The sequence below is a fragment of the Gouania willdenowi genome, chromosome 8, assembly GCF_900634775.1.
Source record: "Gouania willdenowi chromosome 8, fGouWil2.1, whole genome shotgun sequence".
NCBI classification, from domain to species: Eukaryota; Metazoa; Chordata; class Actinopteri; order Blenniiformes; family Gobiesocidae; genus Gouania; species Gouania willdenowi.
The window spans coordinates 32,053,699-32,081,655 of NC_041051.1; the positions used below are offsets into that span (position 1 = coordinate 32,053,699).

A 27,957-nucleotide genomic window follows, 5' to 3' on the forward strand; every position below is an offset into this window, starting at 1 on the left:
ATTAAAAAATCCCTCCAAACTGGTTCATAACGAAGCGGCTGAAATCAAATCCTTTGATTGTTTTATGACTGCACAGCTTCCATCTCCTGTGCAGTTTGCATGTTCTCTTTGAGTATTCAAGAGATTCGACTCTTATTTTGAAAGGGATTTTTTTATGCACATGCATTATGCTGACTTTGCAAGAATATATTATTTTAAATTTTCCCCACAACTTTACAGTAACTATTTGTGATTTATTATTGATAATATGCAATTTACAAAAATTTTAAAAAAATAGTTTCCTTTTTGAATTTGTGCAAGAAACACAGCTGAAAACTAAATCATAAATCATCGTAATTAATTGAAGGCAGTTATTTAGGAATAAAAGCAGATTTTTTGTTGTTTTATAATTGTATTATTATTATTATTGTTGTTGTTATTATTAATAATATAAATGTATTATTTTAAAATATTTGGGTCGAAGTTTCTTTTTAAGAAACATATTTGGGTCACAAAGCCTCAACAATTTTGTTATTTAATTGAAAATAACTGAAATAGTCCTGATGACGAAATTTTGATTCAAACATTTTAGTCAAAAGACTTGACTAAAACTAAATTAAAAAAAATTGCTGGCAAATGACTACGGGTAGGGGGTCTCAACAGGTGGGTCGGGTCCCAAACTTGGGTCGCACAAATTTTTTTTTACATTTTGAAATCCTATGCTTTTATTTTGAAAACGATTAATTTATTCTAATGAAAGAAAGCTACAAATACAGATAAATGACACTTTTTTCCAATTGAAATTTTTCAATGTATTTATTTTGGGTTTTTGAATGAAAGTAAATCAAAAGGATTATTAAAACATTAAAACATATTTTTAGAGCTACTCATGTGACGTACAATGATGTTATGATCCATGGATTTGATTTTAATGCAGCATATTTTTGTGTTTGGTTGATAAAATCTTGGCTCTTGCTATTTTCCCACGGGGTTCCTTTGATGTAAGATGTGCATAATGCAGCGGGTTAAGTGAGGCCCTGGTTGTGTCTGTCCTGGCTGAGCTGAGCTGAGAGCTCTGCAGTCAGTGAGCCTCACTGTTACATAACAGGTTGTGTTGCAGTTTCAGGATGATTTCAGCCTCTGTGGATTATGGTGGTGTTTAATGACAGTGGGAAGAAAAAACTCCCACTTTTTTTTTTATAGGAAGATATGTCCGTTAGAACCAGGTTCAGAGGTGGCAGCCATCTGCGTGGACTGGTTGGAGTTAGTGGACAGAAGGACCAACAGAACAGGATAAAGAGATAGAACATCAGAGTGTCTCAGACTAGTTGAGTCGTGAACCACAGATCAGGAACTGACATCATCAGCTTCACGACACCTGAAACAGAGCAGAGAGAGAAGGACGAGGAGAAGACACTGACTGCAGAAAAACATGATACACTACTAGCAGGTCTGCCCACATCGTTTTGGGCTTCGTTTTTAGTTGTTCGGTTAACGTCAAACGTCTTGCGTCGTCTGCCATGGTCTGAAATGCTACCACTACAGACGAGACTTCGTCTTGTACTGGGCGCACGTAACAATCTAAGCTATCGTTACAGACGAGACCCTGCCTGCTTTAAGTTAACACTATTATACGGTATACGCTTTAGCAAATAAATAGGTTTTGAGTTTATTTTTAAAGGTGGAGAGAGTAGCAGCCTCCCGTACTAAGACTGGGAGCTGGTTCCAAAGGGGAGGAGCCTGGTAGCTGAACACTCTGCCTCCTGTTCTACTTCTAGACACTTTAGGAACTTCTAGAAGACCAGCAGACTGAGAGCGGATGTGATGTATTTAAGACAAGCCTGGAGTTTTTATAACTGATGAGTTTCATCTGCTTTCATTGACAAATAGAGCTGTGTATCATCTGCATAGCAATGGAAATTGTGTTTAAAGCAGACATGGAAAACTGGCCTCCAAACATAAACGAACAATACAAATTAAAAAACACTCAAAATGACAGATATTGCACAAAAGGAAAACTAAAATGCACATATTTTATGCAAAAACACACAAAACGAATGAAAACCAAAAGGCCTCCAAAAACCAAAAAATACACAAATGACACACAAAAATGACGGACAAATACAAAAAAGGACAACAAACACACAAAATTTTTCTAGAAAATGTACAAAATTATAGATTTTCTATAGTATACACAACAATAACAGAAAAACTATACACAAAATGAGTCCAAAAACACACTAAACATAAATATAAACAAAAATGACCCCAAAGACAAAATACAACAACATAAATAGACAACATGATTCTAAAAACACACAAAAATACATAAAATTAATAGAAATATACAAAAATGACTACTAAAATAAAAAAATACACAACTTACCCAAAAAACATGTCAAAAATACACAATATAATGAAAAAAAACACTTGAAAATCCTAAAAAGAGAAACAAAACATACACAATGAGTTCCTAAACACATGAGATGATGAAAAATATACACAGAAATAACTTTTTAGAAATTGCAAAAAGAATCCAAAAAACTACAAACTGTGTGTGTTGTTCTGTGTTAATGCTCTGATTAATCATTTTTTAAATGCTGACATGATTATTGATCATGTGACCCTCAGATCTGATACAATCACAGTTTTATGGCTTTGTTTCTCGTCTGGTTTGAAGCAACATAAAGGATTCTGAACAAATGTGATATTTTTATGTTTTTGGCAGACGCTGTGAGAAAAGCCCAGCAGCCTACATCCCTCCTCCCCCCCCCCCCCCCCCCCCCCCCCCCTAAAGAGTGATAAGTAATGGAGTAAAGGTTAAGGCCCAGATATAGATGAGTCACATGGTCTCAGGTAAAGATCTGCAGCTCAGAGCGTTTCTCTATCGCTGATGCTGCGTTTGCAGGTTAGATCTGACGTGTCCTCCAGCTTTTATTCTGGAACTCCAACACGTTTTCCTCCATTCAAAAATGGACAAAAAAAGAGAAACAGAAAATGGCTTGAAAAACACAAAAACACGGAAAAATGGAAAAAAATAAAATCACAAAACAACAACAAAACCTTACAAATAGATTCCAGAAATACTCAACATGACAGAAAAACACACAAAACAACAAAAAACACAAAAATAACATGAAAAGTGCACATTCTGATCCTTTACTCTGTCGACACATTAGGCTTCGTTTCCGTTCGTAGATTTTGTTCCAAACCATTGATAGAAGTGTGTGCGTCTCGTTGTATATTTTATTGTGATTGTAAAACTCTGAGTTGTTTCCATGCAGATACACTAACTTGCAATAATAAACCGCTGTTAAACTGTGAAAAACTGTACAGCGAAAACATTTATGACGTTGACTATCGCTAGCACAAAACGCGCGTTTGTTGTGCTAGTGATCAGCTGAACGCAGCCGTGCCGTACGGGATCAGTCAGGGTCGCGTCTAAAAGACCACGTCAAAGAGCTCCCAGTCCTCAGGGGAAGTGATTTCAAACTGTGATGAATCACCACAAAGAATTATGTGTTTTTTCTCCGGAGAGAGAAGTTTTTATGTAGCGTGATTCAGTTATGAAACGACAGTGTGTTAGTTTGTTAGTGTCTCTAATATACAGTATATCTCTCTACTCTCTCTGCGGCATGCTGTAACCCCAGTTTTGTGCGTCCCCAAAACAAATCCCTTAAAAAACTGAAATTCAAGACGTTGGAAGGAAAATTAAACCCAACGCAATTCACAAAATAACTCCAAAAACACAGACAACGACAGAAAAATCCAAACAATGTCAATGTAAATTTACAAAATTACAACAAAAAGTTTCCAAAAATTCACACAACAACAGAGAAAGAGGCCAAAATATCATAAAAAATGGTGAAAAAACAAAAGAAAATCAAAAAAAAAAAATCACAGAAACAAAACGCACAAAATAACAATAAAAACATACAAAAAGATTCCAAAAATACGCAAAATGACAGAAAAATACACAAAATGACAGAAGAATATCATGGAAAATTGACAAAAAACACACAAAGAAACGCACAAAATCACAGAAAAATGAAAAAAGATAAAATAAATTCACAAAATCATACAAATATTCCAAGATTATTCAAAATCAGAAAAATAGACAAAAAAAAAAAAAAAACAATGTTAATGGACAAAAAAGAAACGTAAAATAGTTCGGAAAAATGCACAAAATCACAGAAAAATGGGGGAAAAAAACATCTCACAATAACAACAAAAACATACAAAAAGGTTCCGAAAAATAAGCAAAATGACAGAAAAATACACAAAAATATCATGGAAAATGTACAAAAAAAAAAAAAAGAAAAGAAAAACACAAAATGGCTCCAAAAACACACAAATACAGAAAATGGGAGGGGGGGACAAAATTCACAAATTACGAACAAAAAGATTGAAAAAGACGTAATAACGTAAAAATACATGAAATTACATCAATAATCAAAACAAAGATTGATCATTAATCAGAAATATTGATAGCGTGGCCCTCAGATCAGAAAATCTCAGTTTTGTGGCCGCTGTAATAAAAGTTGCACATCTGTGCTGCTTAGTGCCAGAATAATTCATACATGAATGAAAACACGGTTGGTTTTACGCTTACTTGTAGCTCCAAGAATTTCTCCACATGAAGCTGAAAATAGCAAAACCCACAGATAAAGTTTTCCTAAAATACAAGTGAACTGAGTTAAAAGTGTCGGAAATCACATCAGCATTGAGAATCTAACCAATCTGAACTACTGTATATTATTGTCCTCTTTCTATATTTTTGTTGTTTTGTGTGGGGTTTTTTTATGTTTTTATTGTTGTTTGTATGTTCTTTGTATTTGCTAGTAAATGTTTCTCTGATTTTGTGTTTTTGGTACCGTTCACTATATTTTTCCACTTTGTGTGTGTTGTTGCTGCCGTAATAGTATTTATTTCCTCCTTTTGTGTGCTTTTATTGTTGTTTTGTGTGTTTCTAGTGTTACTTTCTCTCATTCTGTGTGTTTTTGTCATGGCTTGTTTGTTTTTTGTTGTCATTTTGTATATTTTTCTCTTATTTTTGTGTGCTTTTGGTGAAATTTAGTATATTTCTTTCACTTTGTATTGTGTATTTTTTCTCCCTGATTTTGTGTAATTTTATTGTTTTGTGTGTTTCTAGTTATTATGTTTCATTTTCTCTCATTCTGTGTGTTTTTGTTATTATTTTGTATTTTTTATTGTTGTTTGTGTGTTATTTGTATCTTTTAGTAAATCTTTCTCACTTTGTGAAATTTTGTTGTCGTTTTGTGTGTTTTTGTTAACGTAATAGTATTTTTTTTTTCTCTGATTTTATTGTTGTTTTGTGTGTTTCTAGTTTTATTTTGTTGAATTTTGTCATGGTTTCTTTGTTTTTGTTGTCGTTTTGTATATTTTTTGTTATTTTTTAACTCATCTTATGTATATTTCTGTCATTTTGTGTGTTTTTGGTGACATTTAATACATTTTTCACTTTGTTTGTGTTTCAGTTGACGTAATTTCATTTTTTCCCTCCTTTTGTGTGATTTTATTGTGATTTTGTGTGTTTCTAGTGTTATTTTGTTACATTTTCTCTCATTCTGTGTTCTTGTCGTAGCTTGTTTGTATTTTGTTGTCGTTTTGTATGCCTTTTTGTTATTTTTGTACTCGTCATGTGCATTTGTCTGTCATTTTGTGTGTTTTTGGAGTCATTGTCTGTTTACTTTTGGGGGCCGCACAAAGCTAGACAGAGGGATGTGCATGTGGCCCCCGGGCCGCTAGTTGCCTATGTCTGCTTTACACTAAAAAAACAAGTCCATAGATTTGTTACTTGTACTCCTTTAACGTATGCTGTGATCAGATGATGATGATAATGACGATGATGCATCTGTAAAAACAGAGGGAAATCAAAGTATGACTCAGCACTAGCTATCACTACTGCTCTGAAATGCATGGGTTTCAATGTGAAGCGTCCGAATCGAGTTGCAGTCAGAAAACACCCATTGGCTGAAAGTAGGTCAACTTTGGATTGGCGTCACTCGTCTCTGTGGAGGGGAGCCACACTTTGTCTCCTCTTTGCACACACACACACACACACACACACAATAAAACTTTACACCTGAAATCACAGCTGGGAAACTTAAACACAGTGGGAACGACAAAAATGTGACAATGTTTGATCTGAGGGTCACATGTTCAACATTAACGTCAGCATTAGATTAATCAGAGCATTAATACTAATAATTTTTGGAGAGAAATAAAGTGTTTTAGGTGCTTTTTTTGTTGTCATTTATTCTGTTTTCGTTTTTTTTGTGTATTTTTCTTAAATGCTTTAGTCTTTGCTTTGTGTTCATTTTGCATTAATGTGCACATTTATAATAATTTTGTATATTTGTCAGTCATAGTGCATTTGTGTTGACAGTTTGTTTTTGTAGTCTTCTTTTATTTCCTTTTTGTGTTTTTTTTTCTGTATTTGTTAGTCATATTAGTGTATTTTTCTGTCATTGCATGTGATTTTGTTGGCAGTTTGTCTCTTTAGAAGCATTTATAAGTATTTTTGTAGTTGTAGTTCATTTTGTGTATTTTAGTTCTCATTTAGCATGTTTTTCTATCATTTTGTGTATCTTTGCAGTCATTTTGTATGTTTTGGAGTCATTTTGTGTGTTATTGTTGTCATTTTGTGTATCTTTTAAGACACTGTGTGTTTTGGAGTCATTTTGTGCATTCTTGTTATCATTTTGTGTATTTTCATTGTTATTTTGCATGTTTTTGTGTATCTTCATGGTGATTTGGTGTTTTAGTAGTAATTTTGTGTTTTTGTTGTCCTTTTGTGCATTGTTTTGCGTAATTTTGTTGCAAATTTATGTTATGTTGTCTACATTTTGTATATTTTAGTTGTTGTCTTGAATGTTTCCCCATTACTTTGGTGTATATTTGTAGTTGTGTGTGTTTTCTGAGTAATTTGTGTATTTTTGTTTTCATTTTGTTTGTTTTTTTAATTCATTTTATATATTTTAGTTGTTGAGTTGTATGTTTTTCGATTGCTTTGGTGTATATTTGTAGTATATTGAGTAATTTTGTGTATTTTTCTTGATAGAGAATAAAGAATGACGTAAATGCTCATTTTTCACATTCTTATTTCACTTAAAGGATTTTCAGATTAATAAATATTTGTCCTGCTCGGTTATGAATACATATTTCCAATTGTTAAAATCAGTAAAGTATTAAAAAATCATTTTACTTTTTTTTTTTTTTTTTTTTTAACTTCCCCTGACTGTCCGTGAACTCAGCACTCTCTCACACACACACACAGGCCCCGCCCCAGGAGGCTTTGACGTCACGGCCTGTGTCTGTGCACATGGACGGTGGAGCGTGCTCCTCCTCGAGCTCTCTGACAGCCTGCCCCGCAGCGCGCACAACCACCGCCAGTCCGCTCACCGACGCCTGCGTGTCCTCCAAGCCCAGCCTTGGACCTCCGCCGGCCGGCCGCGTCCCACCCTCTTACCGCCGGTGTCGCTGGAGGGGGATTTAATACATTTATTCTGCGTGCTTTTCTCTCCGACTTGCCCACCGACACAAAATGGAGAAGATGGCCCGACCCGCAGTGTCTCTAAACCCGACGTTCCTGCCGCCGACTCACGGAGTGTTGAAGTCTCTGCTGGAGAACCCGCTCAAGCTGCCTTTTCACCATGACGAAGGTGCGTGTATCCCTCCGCGTTGTTTTTTTTTTTTTAATTTTTTTAATTTATTTTTTTTAAATGTCACCGACGCACATTAAAAACACATTAATCCTGTGATTTTTGCACATTTTTCACAACACAAACAAACAATTTTTTGTTTCATTTGCTGAAGTGACACCCGACTATATTACTTCACGATAAAAAAATACACAATAATCGAAGCCGACAACAAAAACTGTTGTAACTTTCCCACGGTTTTTCACATGTGAGTTAAAATGAACTTATTACATCAGCTGATGTGCTGTTTTTAGCTGTTCTCAGACGTCTTAAACCTTTAAACCCGATGTTCCTCACACAGATTTATCTTAGCGGTACCGACCATGGCCGACAGAGGGCGCCGTTTCCTCTGTCAGCTGCTGGGGACGATCATTTTTATTTATTTTTATTTTATGCCAACGATTCAAATAATTTAAAAAAAAAACTTTAAAAGCTTAGTTTCACCAGATCTAGATAAATGATTTATATCATATTTATTACATTTCCTGATATTTATAAACACTTAATGAGGTTCTGAAAACGAGAAGTATGCCGAAATACAGTTAATTTTTTAATTGAAAGGAGCTTTTGTACTGACAAAAATATTTTCTTGTTTATTTGTTTTTAAAAGGGACGATAGAATTGCGGCAACCCAGCAAAACAAATTCTCTAAACTGGCAATAAAACGGTTTCTGTTTCTGATTTTGACATATTCATGAACCTATTTTAAATGCTTGTCCTTTTTTATTTTCCCCTCTTGTTTGTGTTATTCTGTTTCATAATGTATTGTTCTGTTTTATTATTGTAAAGTGTCCTTGGGTGGTATGAGAAGCACTTTTAAATTAAATGTATAATTATTATTATTGTTATGTCAGATTGTAGTTTCTGACTAATTTTCATCAGTAGTTCAATGGCAGGTTGATGTAAAACTCCAAGGAAGTACATATATTCAAAACATGAATTCAAAGTAATGCAAATACTTACTATGAATATGTAAAAATAAATAAACAATTTTTTTTTAATTTTCTTAGAATAATTACAGCTAAACCAACAACTTTAAATACTTTCTAATTAATTGTTTATTATTGCATATACGTGTGGGAAAATATTGATGCACGATAAATTGTTGTTTTTTTTTCTCCCAAATATTAAAATACATTATTTTTCCTTAAAAATGATAGTTGTGTTTTATTTTTTTAAATTATTTTATATATTTTTCTTCTCATGTGTCTATATATGGTCATAGATTTACACGTTCATTTGCTATAAAAAAAAATGTCAGAGACTATCTGACTTGTGATGTGTATTGTTGTTTTCATGACATTATGACTCATTTATTGTTTGTCAAAATGTATGATTCTACCTTTTGTTTTTGGAAAATTAAATAAAATCGCAATAATCTTTATTTGAAAAATCGCAATAAATCAGAATAAAAATGTCGATTCTGCATCCATCTTAATGTGATAAAATGTTACATATATGATATATATTTCATTCATAACAATGATCAATACATAATGGGAGATTAGATGGTGGGTAAATACAGTTTTCCCACGGTACCACCTGGGGGCAGCAGGGGAGGGGCAGCGCCAGCATTTATTATTAACGTTTCATTAATAACCTATTCCTCAGAGAAGCCCAGATATTTTGTTCCTTATTAGCAGAACGTGTCTCGCTCCCTATAATATGTTATAGATGTAAATGTACTATTTGTCAGAACACTCACAAATGTATTAAAAAACCTATTAATAATTTATTTAAACACTGACAGGTGCACAGTACAGTAATTCCTCACATCAATCAGTGTCAGAATGTTGTTTTCTATCATAAATCTAGTGAATAACACCAACTTTAACCATTTACAGCTTTGAAAATGTGGAAACATCACGAAACATTTTCAATCTTATTATTAAAAACACACCAGACAATTTAAACCCAGGGAGAACATGCAAACCTAGGTTCCTCTGAATTTCACCATTAACTTGAATATATTTTCAACGTATGAATATGTTCCACTACACTATAATTTTGCATGTTTTTCCATAATTTTGTGTATCTTTGTAGTCATTTTGCGTGTTTTTAGAGTCATTTTGTAAGTTTTTGTTGTCGTTTTGCATGTTTTTTCCTATTACTTTGCGTATCTTTGTAGTCACTTTGTGTGTTTTTGGATTCATTTTGTCCTTTGTTATCGTCACTTTGCACGTTTTCTATTATTTTGTGTATCATCATGTTCATTTTGTGTGTTTTTTTGTTTTTAACCATTTAATAATTACTGCCACCTAGTGTTTACCGTCTGCTGTGTAAACAAACCTGCACATTGAAAACAATAAAAGGATGTATGCATGTCGTGAGGGTTTGCATGTTCTCCTGCTGCAGGTGTACGTTAAAGGTCACATCTGATAAATGTGTTCTAGGAAAACAAAGGAAACGTGACGTTTTATTACATAAGATACTTCACGATATGAAAATAGAAAAAAGCCACACCTCTTCGACTCATATCCAAACAAAGGCAGGATTAAGGGACTTGTTTGGTTTGTTTTGGTGCCGTGTCTTCATAGAAATTGGTTTTACTCTATTTAAACTTCACTTTTTTAAATTAGTTTTTTTTTTTTTTTTCATATCAGTTTTTATTGACTCTCGTCTAAGCTAGCACTTATGGAGTGTTTGCTTACACGATGAATTAATCTACATCTGATTCTGTGATTATTAATATTATATACTATTCTCGTTTAATGTTTGCATTTTATCCACATTTTTTTAAATTTGATGTAATTATTGACAAACTAAACTTTGCTAATAAGGATTAATTAATGCTTGGATGATTCTGGAGTTAAAACCAAATGCTCAAATTGCACCAAATCGAGCACGAAGGAGCGTTCGCTTAAGTTTTTGTGTTATTTTTGCGTGTTTATTTTTTCCAAAACAGGAGTTTAATGGGTGTATTTATATATTTATAATTTTATGTTATTATTGTACTATGATATATTTTATATAATTATTACTTTATTTATTTTATGTAATTATTTTATTATTTATTTATATTTATATATATTTTTTAAATTTATTTTATTTTATGGTTTTGTTTTATAATTATTTTTCAAACCTGTAGATGATGGTTGAGCCTTTTTTTTTACCATGGATGTCCTTGAATATGATTAATTTTATGTTAATATTATTTTATTATTATTATTGTTATTACTTTTCATTTATATTTATACATTTCATATATTTGTTATTAATTTATATGTTATATTATTTCTGTATTTATGTGATGTATTTTATGATTAGTTTGAAAATATGTAGATGATGGTTGAGGTTATTTCCAGGGATGTCCCATATTTATTTTATTTATGGTGTATTATTAATTTTCTTTCCCTATTGGACAGATACTTTCCTTGACTACATCTTATCGTACAGCCCTACTTTGTCCCTGATTGTTTGTCGTGTGTGTTCCAGGCTTCAGCAAAGACAAAGAGAAGGAGAAGAAGTTGGAGGATGAGAGCAGCGCTGCCAGCCACCCTCAGTCGGCCTTCCTGGGGCCGACCCTGTGGGACAAAACCCTGTCCTACGACGGGGACAACTTCCAGCTGGAGTACATGGACCTGGAGGAGTTCCTGTCGGAGAACGGCATCCCCGCCAGCACGGCCCAGTGCGACACCTCCGCCGCTCAGACGGCGCCACGGGCAAACGTACAGCAACAGCAACAGGCCACGCCCACCCCGACCACGCCCAGCGTCGTTGACCTGAGCAACCGCGCAACCACCTCGGTGCACACGGCCATGGCACCGCACAACGGCCTCCATAGCCCCGTCACAGCAGGTAGGAGGAGCCACGTGCACGTCAATGTACCCACACAAACACACAATTAATGTGATATGATGGATTGTTTACAGTATAATCGCTGTTGTTACAACGCGTCAAGTGACAAGAGCTCCACGAGCCACAGTTGTGACTAAAAAAATAATATTTTGATTAATTATTTATAATTTAACATTTATTTAATCAAAAAATCTTTCGTTGGGAATTTGTCTGTCCAGAAAGACCTGATGAAGAACTGTAGTTATATATCACAAATAAACATTGAGACACACAAGTGTTTGAATCCCCTAAGAGCTACAATAAAGAAATAATGTAGAAAAATGAATCAATAAATAAATATGTAAAAATAATTAAAAACAAAAATACTTTAATAGAGTAATAAATACATATGTAATGCATTTTTAAAGCTTATTTTTAAAATATATTTTGCATAAAAATTGTGTGTATATATATATATATATATATTAATTAATAAAAATCTGTATTACTGTTGCATACAATATATGAGAGACTTATAATTTATAAGGAGGTATGTGTGGTTAGACAATACGGATAATGGTACACAAAATAAATAAAATACATAATACATTAAAATAAATAAAAAATAGTTTAATAAATATATTTATGTAATACATTAAAAATCAGTAAATGAAACGTGTATGTACAGTATATTACATTTGAAATTATTTTACATCTCATATATTTTAAATATTTTTTTTTATTAATTCAAATCTGTTACTGTTGCGTTAAAGTTGAGTTGCATACAATGTAAATGAGAGGTAATTAGAATCCAATAAGGATCATTAACACACACACACACACACACACACACACATTAGTTGTGTTTTATGGCCTAATCTAGACTTTAGAACGTGAGTCACAACTCAGGTCCAAGGATTCAGCGTTCTCTCTGAGCCCTAATTGGCTGAGGGAGCTCTCAGCCTGTGATGTCATGGTGTTTAATCCTTTTATTATCTGTGTGTTTCTTATTACTTTGGATATGCTTCTGGTGTTGCATTTAATGACCTGCTAAAGCGTGGGTGAGTTGTGAGGTGTCAGACTGGAGCAGAGCTGTGTTCCCCTCATATTTGTTTGATTTTTTTTTCTTGGTTTTTCCGGTTCTTTGTGCGTCTCGTTGCAGCTCTAATGTTGGGGCTGTTGGTGCCAAATGTTGGCGTAGTGTTTGTGTACCAACACCTCGCCAACACTTCCTCTCAATGTGTCGCGTCCCGTAGTTTAACAAACTGCAGGAGTAAAAACTGTCACGCAATCAGTTCACTTTGAAATCAGGCTTTTATCCAATTTACTTTCAATTTTTTTTTATATATTTAAACACCATCTGTGATTAAAGGATCCTAAACATTCTAATTTTGGCTTCAAAACACAAAGAAAAGCCAAAACTATGAGATTTAATCAATCCATCTATTTTTTTCCATGGCACACTGGTGTCTGATTTTGTACGGCCCCCAAAGAAAATGCATAAATGACACCATAAACACACAAAATGATTTCAAAAATACACAAAACAACATTAGAAATAGACAAAATTCATTCCTAAAACACACAAAATGAGAGAATAATTAAGAAAATCACATCAAATATACACAAAATGACAGAAAAATGTACGCAAATTGGCTCCTAAAATGCACAATGTGACTCTAAAAACAAAAATACCCAAACCCTTTGTTGTTTCCTGTGTTGATGCTCTGATTTGTACGTTATTCTGTTGACATGAATGTTAGTCATGTGACCCTCACATTAAAAACAACCGTGCGTGCGTGTGTGGAGCAGAACATGCTGAAATGCTTCAGAGGACAGAACGGGACACTTAATGTGTCCTGTCCCTCTGGATCCTGTGTGTTATTGTGTGTGCGTCCGTGCGTTTTGTTTGGGTTCTTCACATGCACGTCCTCATGTGCACACGTCCGCTGCCTCCCACAGTGTGCAGCGCCATGTGACGGACACATGCAGACGCCGTGTGCAGCACAGAATGGGAGCCTGTCATGAACCCTCCCTCTCTCTCTCTCTGCTTCCTGTCCAGTCTACCCCCCCCCCCCTCCCTGAGCACAGGCTGTACTCTGCACACATCACATGGACTAAGTCGTGCTTTGGTCACGTGTGTGCGCTGTTGTTCCTGCTCTCGTCTCTAATCAGTGATTGTTCACATCAGCAGATGTGTGTGTGTGTAGAGCAGCAGCCGGTCACACGGCGTGCATGTGTGTGTTATTCAGACTAAACTGAGAAAAGCTTCAGTGTCTTTATTCAGCTGCAGGTTTTTACTAGGGATGTCCTGATCCGATATTGATATCGGATGTCGGTCCGATATCAGCCACGCTCTGATAAGTTTTTGTTGTTCCCATCATATACTGACATTAAAAAATAACTGAAGTGAACTTGAATTGTTGATTATTGTTCTCTGCTTGATCAAGCCTTTTCTAACATTCTACAAAATAAGGAATAAAAATGATTCATGCTGATATCCTATCGGATAGGGATGTAACGATTCACTCAACTCCCGATACGATTCGATTCACGATACTAGGTTCATGATGCGATTCTCTCACAATTTATTTTACCGACAAATGACTGAAAAATATTACTTTATTTAGAAAATACTGTTCTATTTTCCTTTTATTTTTCATTGGCAAAAGAATCCCTTGATTAACTATTCAAAATGATGCAATTTAACTAAAAATAAATCTTGAATTAAATAAATAAAGGAATAATACAAATGAAGAAGAAGCCTATTAATTTAAATTCTGGTTCTATAGTAAACAATGCAAAACTGCATTATAGTTTTTTTTCTTTTTAAAAGTGCAAATGAAAATGTATTTTGTGCCTTAACAATTGGACTTAAAAAAAACCCAGTCATTGCGCTGTATTAACGTCAGATATTTGTTTGGACCAGCAGAGGGCGCTGGTAACCCAGTGGTCGGTTGGCATGCAGATATCTTGCAGTGAAGAAGAGATGCTATGCGCTAGGAGACAGAGCTAATAGAAAAACGTGACTTTTACGTATATTCACGTAATATTACAGATATTGATTCACTGCTAAAGGGGTAAGGAATCATTTATGAACATGTTTAAGAGTAGAAGGCGGCCAGAAAGAGAGTAGTAGCAGATTCCGCCCGCCGCCTATGCTTCTGGACAAGAGGATAAATATATAGCGCCCTCTGCTGTTTTAAAAAAGTACTGCTATTCAATTTTCAGTGTATCGATGTGAAGCGTGATACCTATGAATCGATTATTACCTGCCTTTCGATTAATCGTTACATCCCTACTAGCGGAGCAATACCAGTATCGGCCAATACTCAAGGCTGCGGTATCATATCGGAAGTGAAGAAGTTGTATCGGGACATCCCTAGATTTCTACTGCATCTGGTCATGTGACCTGTGGAGTTCCTGCCTGCTGACGGAAAACGCAGACAATTTCCTTCCCTTTCTCGAAAACCTGCTCAAAACTCTTTAAAAAGGACAATCCTTAAAGGAAAAGCTAAAAATACTCATTTTCAGCATTTAAAAAAAAACAAGTGCTTCTTTCTGGAGTTTTTTAAGTTATTTTGGCGTTAAAATAGCACAGAAAGTGTGGGAAGCAGAGATGGAGCTGAATGTAACCACTCTTACAGTGTCTGATAAGATTAGCTGTTACTAAATGTTTTCCTGCACATACAAACCAGTGATCCCAGTCAATCCACTGTGGAAGCAACTGATGCAATAAAACTGACTAATGGAGACTATATACACAAGTGTCAGATTTTAGGGAAGTTTTTCAACAAAAAATTAGATTTCCTTTGCATTTTTGTTCATTTAGAGAAGATCCTTTAACAGCAGAGGTCGCGATCAATAATTACAACATAATCGAGGGAAATGTTTTCAGAATAAAAGCTTTGCAGGATAAGGATGTGCTGAATAAGGAGTTTTCATCACTAAACTGTTGTTGTCCTGCTTGGATGTGTTTATAGGGATTATTTGAGTTATTCTACAGTTTTTTGTGTTCTTGTATGAAAGGTGATGAGGCTCTAACCAGCGTTTTTTGGATCTTTAGGTTGTAACAGAAGGTCGTGTTCCAATGTTACACCATAAATTCAGTTTACTTTTCTCTGAGGTCAGAAATATACAGAATAAATGTGTTCCTAAATCTTTTTCTGACGGTCTGTGCAGTGGCCGTTTCATATTCCTCCCAAACTTTCTCATTTTTATAACCTTTATTCAAGGAATTGTTGCGATCCATGTATTAGACAATAAAAGTGTTTTTGTTTTTGTGTATTTCGTTGTTTTTTGTTCATGTTTTTGTAAGTTTCTTCTTTTTTCGTGTAACTTTAATGTAAATCTGCATTTTTTTTTGTCTTTTTTTTGTTGTTTTTTGTATTAATCTTTTTTCATGTAATTTTATTGTAAATCTGTTATTTGTGTCTTTTTTTGTTAGATTTTGTATTTTTGTTCTATTTTTTTAGTTCAATTTTTGTTGTTTTTAAATTTCTAATTAACGTTTGTTTTTGTATTCATCTTTTTGGTATAATTTTGACGTTAATCTGTTGTTTTTCTAGTTTTATTTCCATTTTTGTGTGTTTTTCGTGTTGGTTTGTATCCTTTTGATGATTGTTTTTGAGTCGATGAACAAAATAACGTTGAACTTCCTGGTGTGTTCAGTGAAGTGCAGATGCTGCGTGACCACATGCCATGGCGTGTTTTCATGTGATCTCCAGATGCCATGTTTGAGATAAAGGAGCTTCAGCTTTTTGCAGAAAGCTTTTAGACTTTAAACGGTGAGGGTTCAGAGGTCACGGCTCTATCAGCAGCACGATACCCAACCCAAAGCTTCTCTCTGGGTTCTGTTTATAGCCTGTGTTCCTTCTGGGCTTCCTCTTTAAAAAGAAGGTGATGAAGGTGATGAGGAGGAGGAGTAGCGCTGCTTTTAGCGTGTAAGAGGCTTTCTGTGTGTTTAGTGAATAGTTGGAGGATGAGATGAACTATTCCTGGCAAAGCTGGCACTCACATTAGCTCTGAAATGTAAATGTGGTTCAGAGGAATCAGCTGACTCATTTTAAAATCCATCAGTTCACATGCATTCGCTACGTTACAGCAGGGTTCTCAACCTTGGGGTCAGGACACTGCCAAATGCCTTCAAGAATTTTTCTATTTTTATTTTTTTTACAATTCAAACCCATTTTTTTTTTTTTTTGCAATTTTTCTGCAACTGCACCAAACTTACCATATTTTAACCTATTTTCCTCACTTTTTATTGCCATATTTTTACTTTTTTTATGCCTATTTCTGACACTTCATCAAATTTCAATGCCTTTTCCACCTAATATACCCATTATTGCCACTTTTAACCTCTTTTCACCATATTTCATGCCTATTTTAACCACATTAATGATTTGTCATGTCCATTATTTGCCAGTTTAAACTAAGTGTTTCAATATTTTTATTATATTACACCTTGAACTTTTTTTTAGCACTTTTTCTGTCTGTTTTTGGCCACTTTATTTGCAACTTTTAACCAATTTTTGTGGTTTTAAAAATCCCATTTCACCACCTTTTCCTCCATTTTTGGTCACTTTTAACCAATAGCTATGGGGAAAGAAGGAAGATTAAGGCCACAAACAAAGTGTGTTAATGCTAATATTCTCGTAAATGTGTTAAATCTGTAGTTTCTTTAGAATCTGGGATCTGATTTTCCTCTCAACACTTTGTGCACTTTAGATTTTTTGTTCTGCTGAATTTCATGTCTTGGAAAAGAGTTTTACGAGCTGCTAATTGGTGGATTTTTTCCCTTCGTGCACCAATAAACATCAGTCCTGGTTCGATTGTTTGGATGTTCATTTTTTTCCCCACATCAGCTGCTGGGTGAAGTTGCAGGTTCTCCTCTTAGTTAGCAGCAGCAGGAAAACAAACAGAGAACAAACCAGAGGAAGACTAGTTTGGGTCATTCAGCCTGTGGGTTTACGTCTTGTGTTATTACTCCACCTGCTGGTCAGCGGAGGAACTACAACCAACCAATTAGACTTGTGCTTTTATTCATGATAATAAAAACATTATCAAATATTTTTTGTAATTTTATTGTTAATCGGTTTTTTTATTATTTATTTCTTGTTTTAACGCACGTTTGTTTTTGTATGGCTCTTTTTTTGTGTAATTTTAATGTAAATCTGGGTTTATAGTTCAATATGTATTTTTTTATTGCATGCAGACTCGTGCTTTTAAATAATAATAATAATCAAATAAATAAAAGCAGGAAGTGTCTCGTTTGGACTGATTTCAGAGTAAAAGTTGTCTCTAAAGCTCTTTGTGATTAAATATGACCCCTGTTGACGTCTTTATTTCTCTCTCTCTCTCTCCCCAGCGATGCCCTTCTCCCGGGACACTCCCAGCCCCATCGACCCAGAGTCCATCCAGGTCCCCATGGCCTACGACCCCGACCCAGCAGATCTGGCTCTGTCCAGCGTTCCGGGACAGGAAATGTTCGACCCGCGGAAACGCAAGTTCTCAGCAGAGGAGCTGAAGCCTCAGCCCATGATCAAGAAGGCTCGCAAAGTCTTTATCCCCGAAGACCTGAAGGTGATCACATGACCTGTTCATACACTTCTGTGTGTGTGTATGTGCGCGCGAACAACTGACCCTGACCAACCTACACAAGAACATCTGACTGACAGAACAAAGACAGACTCACTGACCAGTTGACCCAAGACAGACCGACCAACGACCAAAGACAGACCGACCAACGACCAAAGACAGACCGACCAACGACCAAAGGCAGACCGACCAACGACCAAAGGCAGACCGACCAACGACCAAATTACCGACTTAAGAAACCCGACCGACTGAAGTGAGTGTTGGTGGTGGTCGGAGGGGCTGATGATGCACTACAGCAGCCTCGTTTCTGTCAGTCTGTCCCAGAGCAGCTGTGGCTACAATAGTTGCTTACCACCACTAAGTGTGGAGTGAAAGAATAATGCCTTAATTCTGTAAAGTGCTTTGAGTGTCTATGATAAAGCGCTATATAAAATCCAATGCATTATTACTACTAACAGACCGACACACGACGGACCAACCCAATAAAGCCTGACTGGTCCATAAACCATTTACCAATAGTTGTGTCTGAAGTGTCTTTGTGTATCTGCTGTTTGCATTAATGTTTGTGTTGTTAGATTAAAGTTTGATTTGACTTTGAACTGACGCTGGCTGTCCCCCCTCCAGGATGATAGATACTGGGCTCGACGCAGAAAGAACAACGTAGCGGCCAAGCGGTCGAGAGACGCCCGGCGGCTCAAAGAAAACCAGATCGCCATCCGGGCCGGGTTCCTGGAGAAGGAGAACGCCGCGCTGCGCATGGAGGTGGCCGACCTCAGGAAGGAGCTGGGCCGCTGCAAGAACATTGTGGCCAAATACGAGGCCCGGCATGGGCCGCTGTGAGGCCCCTCCCCCGAGGAAACCCCCACCAGGCCCTGTCCCCAAAGCAATGACCGCCCCCTGCCCCCTATCCTTCGTTTCTCCCACAGAACTTACCCTAAGGTTAGAAGGACAGTGTGTCTCTCTGGGTGGCTCCGCCCCTCCTTTCACTTGACCCCTCCCACACACATACACACACAAACAAACCTCATTAGATCTGGTGTTTAATCATGAGCTTTGATGTCTTTTCCTCTTTTGGTTTTCTCTTCACGTTGTTGGACTCGGTGTGAACGTACACACCCACGGACACACACACGCCTCCTCGCCACGGAGGACCGACGCCATGCTCCTTACTTTCATACCGATTTTATACGCAGGACACGAAACTGTTTTACCCTCTTCTTTTTCTGCTTCTTCTACTTCTTCTTTGTGTGTTGTGTAACGCTAACACACGCCATCCTCTGTATCTGACTCCTCCCCCTTTTTCTGCTTTTCCCGCACCATAACTCTGTCGTACGTTGACATTAGCACTTAATTTTTTCTGTTCTCATGCAATTAAGACGTAGATTTATATTATTGTTGTTATTATTGTTTGTTTGTTTTTCTTTTCATCACTGAGCAATAACTGCAGTCCACAGCTAAGCCCCGCCCTCTCTGCACTAATGCGTGTCTCACAATCTGATCCGGTGAAATTCATCCACGCTTCAAAAAAAACCCAGTCCTTTAGCTTCATATTTATGGACCTTTAATTTCTCAGATGGACGATTGTTGTTTTTATATAAATATATAAAAACCTTCTATATAAATATAAATATATATATATATATACATATATTCTGCTGATATAATCGTTAGTCTTGATGCAGCTCTCTGCTACGTTGTTGTTTCTCCTCATCCTCACATTTTAAAGCATGACTTCTTTCACAGGTTTTCTGTTTTTTTTGTTTTCTTTGCTTCTGTTGAGACCGTGTTTTTCATGTAGAGCGTCAGTCGTTTATTAGCTCCGCCTCCATTTTTAGCTCCGCCTCCATCTGCCTTCTTCTCGAGATGGCTGTTCTGAATGTAATAGGTGGGATACTGTGTGTTTCTTCTTTTTTTTTTTTTTTCTCCTTTTCCCCTTAAAAAGCTTTGCCGCAGAGATGATATATTGGTTACAGAAGAGATGTTTATATGAACCTATTCTATACCTTGTTCTTTTTGTACAGTATTTTTCCTACACACTGCTGATCGATGTATTTTAAAGGCACTACAGATTCAGAAAATGATTAAAGAATTAAAGTGTGTTAGTCGGACTCGTGTCTTTTCACTTTTTATTCATCATCGTGACCCTTTGAGAAATAAAAAAAAAAAAAATACAGCGACTGAAGAGAATCTACAGGACAGTTTCAATATTTATTTATTTATTTATTAATAATTCTGTTAAACTGCAATTCAATATCTGATTTTCATTAGTTAATTTTTTATTTCTTACTTTAGTCATTTCAAGTTATTTCACTGACCATTGTGGGTTTTTCTTTCTTTTGTGAGGAGTGTGAGGCAGCGTGTGTATGTGTGTAAGCCATTAACCAAAAATATTAAATAATAAATAAAAGCCTCGTTCAGATGATAAAGCTAAAATACATTCAGGATGTTTCAAAAAATCACACACAATCATATTTCTATAGCAGTGATTACATTAAATCAGTGTTTTTAAACCTTGGGGTCACCTGAAATGTCTAGTAATTGATCTAAAAAATGTAATTTAACTGACTGAAAATTTATTTTTAAAATTTTGTAATTATTCTTGTATCTTTTAAAACAATCGTAAAGAACTGTATTCTATACTTACACTTACTCTACTTAATAGTCGAAGTCATCTTTATTGTCAATTTTTCAACATGTGCTGGGCATGCATAAAAATACAATATAACAAACGAACAAAAAACGAATTCAATATATATATACTTCAATTTGAACTATTTTAATCCTAATTATCCATCTCTTGAATTAGCATTTATCTGTGTTATTTCATTTTTAAATGTTTCATTAAGTTATTTCTTTAAAAAATAACCACAAACCTCAGTCCACATGAACTTCATTTTGGTCATAAAGCCAGCATCATATCTACAAACCGTTTTTACACTCAAAGCTGCTTCACTTGCCAATGAATTATTATGGTGATAAATGTGTGTGTGGAAAGTGAGAAAAAAAAAAAACATAAATTTTTCCACATTTTATCAGTTACAGGAAATAAGAGATTGTCAGATTATTAAACCAAGATACTTGAATTAATATAGAGCAGCTCAAAATTAAAGTTCTCCTTAAACCTGAACTCTGACAGGTTCTTCTACAAACAATGTTCTTTCCTCGTTGTGGTCCAGGTTCACACAAAGTCACGTCAACAGATCAATTCTAACACTGTTCATTCTCTTATTGGATCATTCCATGTCATTTCAACACATTTTCAGAACATCCCACGCACTTTGGTATAAAAAAAAAATCTGGATCTTTTACTAATTAACTGTAAATTTATTTTAATCAGATGAACACTTTTTGTGATATGGCCAGTTTAATGAGGGGGGTATGTGTTGATTTTTGTGCATCCTTATTTTTCTTCCCTTTTTCAGCTTCCAATATCTCAGGAACTATATCACAAAAGAAACTGAAATTTGTTCACTATAAATATTGTGTTTTCAAAAACGAATGTTTTTTCGGATGCAATGGTTATTATATTTTTTACGTTACTAGTGAAAAACGAATAAATAACTAGAATATTTGCATTTCCTGAAGAAAACATAAGTGAGGATACATGTGCTGGCCCGCAACACACTGCATTAGCTTAGCATTAGTATTAGCTTTAACTAGCATTAACATTAGCATTAGCATTAGTGAGCATTAACATTTGCATGAGCATTAGTTCTGAAAGTCATCAATCAAACCTGCATTACTAAAAACTAGATGAGCTAGAGAACTAGGATTAGCATTAGCTAGTATTAGCATTAGCATTAGTGAGGATGCAGGAGGCATGATTATCAGACACAGAGCCAAGCTACAATGGCCTCATGTGGTGAAATAACCCTGAGATGGGGTGCAAAATAAAAATGACGAAGCTGCAAAAAAAAATACGTTTTATTTCCCAAGAAAGAGTAACATTTATACTATAAATTAAATCAAAGATCAGATTTTTTTTTACATTCCCACATGCTGTTATGGGCCAATGTAAATAGTAAAAAAAAAAAAAAAAAAGTATTTTTTCAGATTTCAAGAGCGTGTCACCCAAGAACCAATGCATACATGTGACTAATCATTAGTGATGTGAACAGTCTAAGTACATACACTATCTGTCAAAAGTTTCAGAACACCACACTTTTTCCAGTTTTTTACTGAAAATGATTCATTGTGTCATTGCTCTCTGAAATGAAAGCATAGAACAAATAAGCAATTTGAGTTTAAAAAGAAACGATGGAATCCATGAACAATACTGTCCAGCTGATGCTCACGAGGGTCTGGTACCACAGTGTGTTCCAACACTGCTTTTATGCAGACAGAGGAGTTTGGAAGGAACCAAGAAAAGTTGGAACACCTGTAGGAATGAGTAGCGCCAGCTTTCAAAGGCTGATTCAACCTCCATTGTTTCAGAACAGCTTTAAATTGTTAACCCACCTCCATGTTCCAGCCCCAAACCCACACAAACTGTTTTCCTATTTTGAGGAGCTGGCATGTCCACCACATAGGATGGATATCAGATATTTCTGTATATTCTGAGAGAGTAGGTGGAGCTGTATTACTGCACCACATTACAGTTTCCTTTGTGATGTAATTCTTGAGATACATTATTTATCTGATCAAACTAAACATTTACAGTGTTCCTATTGAATAATCACGAAACAATCGGTAAAACATGGTGTGAGCTATTTGAAATAACATGGAATAATGCTATTAGGAATGTCATTCAGAGTCATGTTCTTAACCCGTTGTTGTCCATGTTCTTTCACTTTAAATAATGGTAAATCAATTATAATCATAAACCATGTGATTATTAGAAAGGAACGTACTCCAAAGTCACTGGAAATCAAATTAATTCACATCTTTGTGAATTATTTGAGACTGATTAATTTAACAGACATCAGTTACTATAACCTGACTTTGATTAATATTAACATTAGTTATATCTGTGAATAACAACACATCCCCTTCAAAATAAAAGCCCAGGTTGCTTCCAATGGTTTATTATAAGCAGGACTCAGTCAGAGGAGGCGTCGATGGCTTTTCTACTTGTGCGTATGTGACAAGACGAGGACGTTCCTCCTCTTCTTCAAGTGTCTCTCCTTCTGTCTCTCTGTCTCTTTCTGGCCAGCCGCGCCTCCCTCATCTCCTCCAGGGTGCCCCTGGGGTCCAGGACGAAGGCAAAGGCCACGCCAGCCGTGCCGTCGCCACTCTGCCGAGAGAAGCAGAGGAAGGAGGCCCAGAGGAAGGCGCAACAGCCCATGAAGGCCGTCCGCATGTAGGGCGGCATCAGCACGAAGTTCAGGAACTGAGGAGGAGAACAGCTCATGCTTTTATATTTCATAATTTAGATTTATTTTTTTTTTTAATTTTTTTTTTATATATTTTGTAAATTTATTCACACAACTTTTGACTTTTTAGTTTTACAAGTTTGTCATTTCGTATTCATGACTTTTGTATCTTCTAACTAATGGGGCGTCGATTGTAAAGTGGGACATGCTAAAATAGACAGCAACTTTTTGCAACATTTAGCAACAAACCACATTTAAAAAAACGTATGTGGATTTTTTTTACGTTACTTTTGACCACATTTACATGTAAAATCTAAATGCGAAATGTTGAATCTAAATGCGAAATCTTAAATTTTAAACCTTCAATCTTAAATCTAAATCTTAAATCTAAATCTTAAATCTTAAATCTAAATCTATATCTTAAATCTTAAATCTAAATCTTAAATCTAAATCTTAACTCAAAATTTGAAATCTAAATCTTCAAGGTATTGTGGCTAATGTTACTTTGGCTTCAACTTCCTGGTGGATCATCAAGACTATTGGTCCTCCTAATTGTCAATCATTATGATATGTTTACGTAAGGATGTCATACGTGCTCGTGCCCGGTGCGCACCGGGTCCTTTGAAAATTGATTTTCACTTACCGGGGGCTAGTCTGACATAGTGGAAAAGTGCAAATCTTCTTTTGGAAGGTAAGCTTGTATGACCGATGCCGACTCCAACTTGTAAACAGAGCTGTGCACGAGGAAAACTGGGCTTGTGCACGCTCTCTCGCACACATAGGCATTCCCTCTTGAGCAGGTTGAGCGTTGCGCATGTGCAGAGGGCATTTATTTTCTAAACTTCAGGAAATTTGCCCTCTATACCTTTAAATCTAAATCTTAAATGTTAGATGTTAAATCTAAATCAAAATATTAGATGTTAAATCTAAATATTAAATCTAAATGTTAAATGTTAAATCTAAATGTCACGGGTGAATCTAAATACTTAGCTAATATGCATATGCAAATTAACCGCTCGTACCAAAATATTTAAATGTAACATTTAGATTTAACATTTAAACTTAAATTTAACATTTAAACTTAGATTTAACATTTAGATTTGGATTTAATATTTCATATTTAGATTTAACATTTATAGTAAACATTTAGTTTTGGATTTAATATTTAACATTTATAGTTAACATTTAGATATGGATTTAATATTTACTATTCAGATTTGATATTTAATATTTTGATTTAACATTCAAATTTAGACTTAATATTTGCCATTTTAGATTTGGATTTAGGTTTAGATTTAACATTTACATAATATTTTTACGAGGAAAAAAAATATCACAAATTTCACAAATATTGCTGAAAATCTGGTCAAATGTAACATAAGAAAATTCACATGATCTTTTTTTAAACATGGTTGTTGCTAAATGTTGTTTTTTATTTTAGCATGTTAAACTTTACAATCGGCGCCCCATTCCTAACCAAATAATAAAGTTTGGGAATCACTTAAAGTTAAATGTAGGATACCTCATTGTGTAAAGAAAGAGAGTGAAATGTTTACCTGCATGAAGGGCCAGTACATGAGTCCAGTCTGAAAGAGAAAACACTTCACTAGTGGATCTGTTAAATACTGAAAAAAGTAAGGGCTGACTGTTTCCAAACACAAGTTAAAGACATATTACGACAGTCCACCTTTTATGAACATTTGTCCTGTTTTTCCATTCAGTTATCTGAAACAAACACACACACATCGTCTGCATAGCGACAACTACAACCAAAGCGTTTTCACGTTTACGGCAGAAAAAAAACCTGACTCTAGGTATAAACATTACAGGGAGAGGGAAAAGCGTTGCCAGGTTGGATTCAGAGATAAGACACTTTACAACCCATATAGTGGGCGGAGCTAATCAGGGGATGAGGAACACTTGAGTGGAAAACCATCACCAATAAACAGAACAGAGAGCTAAAAACTAAACAAACTTTACAAACAATAAACTAAACAAGACTCAAACATGATGAACAAAAGCTGAAGTAGGAAAGAAAAGATAACATGGGATTGTTTTTTTTCCAGTATAGCGTGAGTGACACCGTGATTTTCTCTCTCCCTCCCCCATCGCTCGCCCCTGATCTGGGTTAATCCCACCGTGAGCCGTGCTGCAGCCAGGACGGGACACAAAGGTGACTTTCCTTCCTCTTACCTTCCACGTGTTGAAGAACTTTTCCCTCCAGTCTTCCAGGACGTCTTCTTTTCCCTCCAGGAAACTCACCCCTGCGGTGGGAGTGAGAGGGCGAGTGAGGCTGGTGCACAATTACAGTCGTGACCACCTGCACAATGTGCGTCTGCTCCACTGGTAACTTCAGCAACCAATAATTGAAATCAAAGTTTGTGCTGATGACACTCTCCCTCACAGATCCATAAACCTGAGTTAAACCTGAGTTTAGCCCCATGAACTAGATTTAAACATGTATATAGCTCCATTAACCACATTTAAACTTTATTTTAGCTTAAGAAACTAGAATAAACCCTAAATTTAGCTTCACAAAAGAGAGTTGAACCTGAGTTTAGCTCCCTAAACCAGAGTTAAACCTCAGTTTAGGTCTATAAACTAATTTAAATCTGAGTTTAGCTCCTTTAGCAGCTTTCCTTCTTCATTGAATGTAATTAATATATTTCAATTTAATTCAACTCAATATAATAATCATAATAATATCTAATTCAATTCTAATCAGTTGAATTCAATTTAAATCAATTGATCAATGATTCAAATCAACTGATCAATGATTCAAATCAACTCAAATCAGTTAAACTCATTTTAATACAATTTAACTGATTTCATTTGAATAAAATGGATTTAAATTCAATTATACTCAATTAATTTAGACTCATATTCAGTTAAATGTAAATGTTCTTTGTTTTTTGTTTCGTGCAATGACTACCAAGACAAATTCCTTGAACTGTCCTAAAAACTGTACTTGGCCATTAAAACATTTCTGATTCTGATTCTGAAAACAGTTAGTTTGAATGAATTGTAGTCGATATATTTCAATTAAATAAATACAATTCTTTAGTCGTTGCTATTGTTAAAATCTAACTTTCTTAAAGGAATCAGGTGATGTTCTCACCTCACACAAAAACCTTCCCAGTTCCCACCTGTGTAGAAACCTTCCCAGTTCCCACCTGTGTAGAAACCTTCCCAGTTCCCACCTGTGTAGAAACCTTCCCAGTTCCCACCTGTGTAGAAACCTTCCCAGTTCCCACCTGTGTAGAAACCTTCCCAGTTCCCACCTGTGTAGAAACCTTCCCAGTTCCCACCTGTGTAGAAACCTTCCCAGTTCCCACCTGTGTAGAAGACACTGGTTCCCAAAGGTGAGGCGAAGCTCTGATCTAGCAGCAGCTTCCTGAAAACCATTCCCGCAGACTTCCCGGGGAAGCGTTTCTCCAGCGCACGCAGCCAGAAGTAGTTAAAGTTCCCGTGAAAGCTGATGGCCACGATGGCCACGTTCCTGGTGTGTCTCCAGTCCAGACTCTCCCTCTGAGCCATCAGCTGGTGGACCAGGTCCCCGCCCGAGAACAGGCACCCATACAGGGTGACATTGGCCAGCCACGGGAACCTCTTAGCGGCCTCCTTCAGGACCGCCCTCCTCATGTTTGGCACCACCAATCCCCCTACTGGGAGGCCGGATTAAGGGCTTCCAGCTTCACCGCATCAGAGCTCGACCCAATCCAAGCCCACCCCAGGGTTCTGCCAACCCCATTGGAGACGCTCAGAGGGATTCAGGTGGAAAATCCTACAGGACGAACAATAATCTGAGGACGCGTCACAGATGGACACTCCTCCCCCCTCACTCTCGTTAAGCCTGTCACAGTGTTAGCATTAGCAACCCAAGGGAAAAACACACTTACACTTGCCACAAGAGGCTTTCCTTATGCTACAGAGGATATAGGCAACAGGCGGCCAGGGGGCCAGATGTACTCCATGGAATACTTTTGTGAGGCCCCAAAATTTTACTTAAAAAAAGACTCCTAATGCACACAAAACAGCTAAAAAAATACACATAATTACTCAAAAAATTATACAAAATAACAACGAAATGCACAAAATTACAAAAAATTGCATAAAATTATAATAAAATGCACAAAATTACAAAAAAATTGAAGATGACATGTAATGACTCCTAAAGCACACAAAACAACTTAAAATATACAAAAATACTCAATAAACCATACAAAATAAAAAAAATTGCACAAAATTACAAAACATGCACAAAATACAAAGAAAATTGAAAACTGAAAAGAAATAATGACACATGATAATTCCTAAATCACACAAAACAGCTAAATGTACACAAAATTACTTAAAAAAACAATAGAAATTTAAAAAATGTTTTACAAACATTGCAAGGAAAAGACAACAAAACCACACCAATTTACTCCAAAAACCCATAGGACGACTACAAATATACACAGAAATAACAGAAAGGTAAACAAAATAAGAACAAAAATAATTCAAAAAATACACAAAATGACAAAAATGCACAAAATTACTCCAAAAAACATACAAAATAAAACAAT

General features: G+C 35.7%; 2 protein-coding genes across 2 annotated transcripts; one reads left to right on the top strand and one right to left on the bottom strand.

Moving 5' to 3' along the window:
- The first annotated feature begins 7,285 nt into the window (after window positions 1-7,285).
- Window positions 7,286-19,598, top strand: hlfa (HLF transcription factor, PAR bZIP family member a). Its single transcript, XM_028455792.1, has 4 exons — window positions 7,286-7,664; window positions 11,139-11,501; window positions 17,848-18,062; window positions 18,702-19,598. Exons 1-4 carry the CDS (start codon window positions 7,547-7,549, stop codon window positions 18,915-18,917), a joined length of 912 nt encoding a protein of 303 aa, XP_028311593.1. The 5' UTR covers window positions 7,286-7,546; the 3' UTR covers window positions 18,918-19,598.
- Window positions 19,599-23,187: 3,589 nt separating this feature from the next.
- On the bottom strand, window positions 23,188-27,031 carry LOC114468979 (mpv17-like protein). Its single transcript, XM_028456166.1, has 4 exons — window positions 26,725-27,031; window positions 25,583-25,653; window positions 24,946-24,975; window positions 23,188-23,406 (listed from the first exon to the last, which is right to left on the bottom strand). The coding sequence occupies exons 1-4, from the start codon at window positions 27,029-27,031 to the stop codon at window positions 23,188-23,190; spliced, it is 627 nt and encodes a 208-aa protein (XP_028311967.1).
- Window positions 27,032-27,957: the final 926 nt, after the last annotated feature.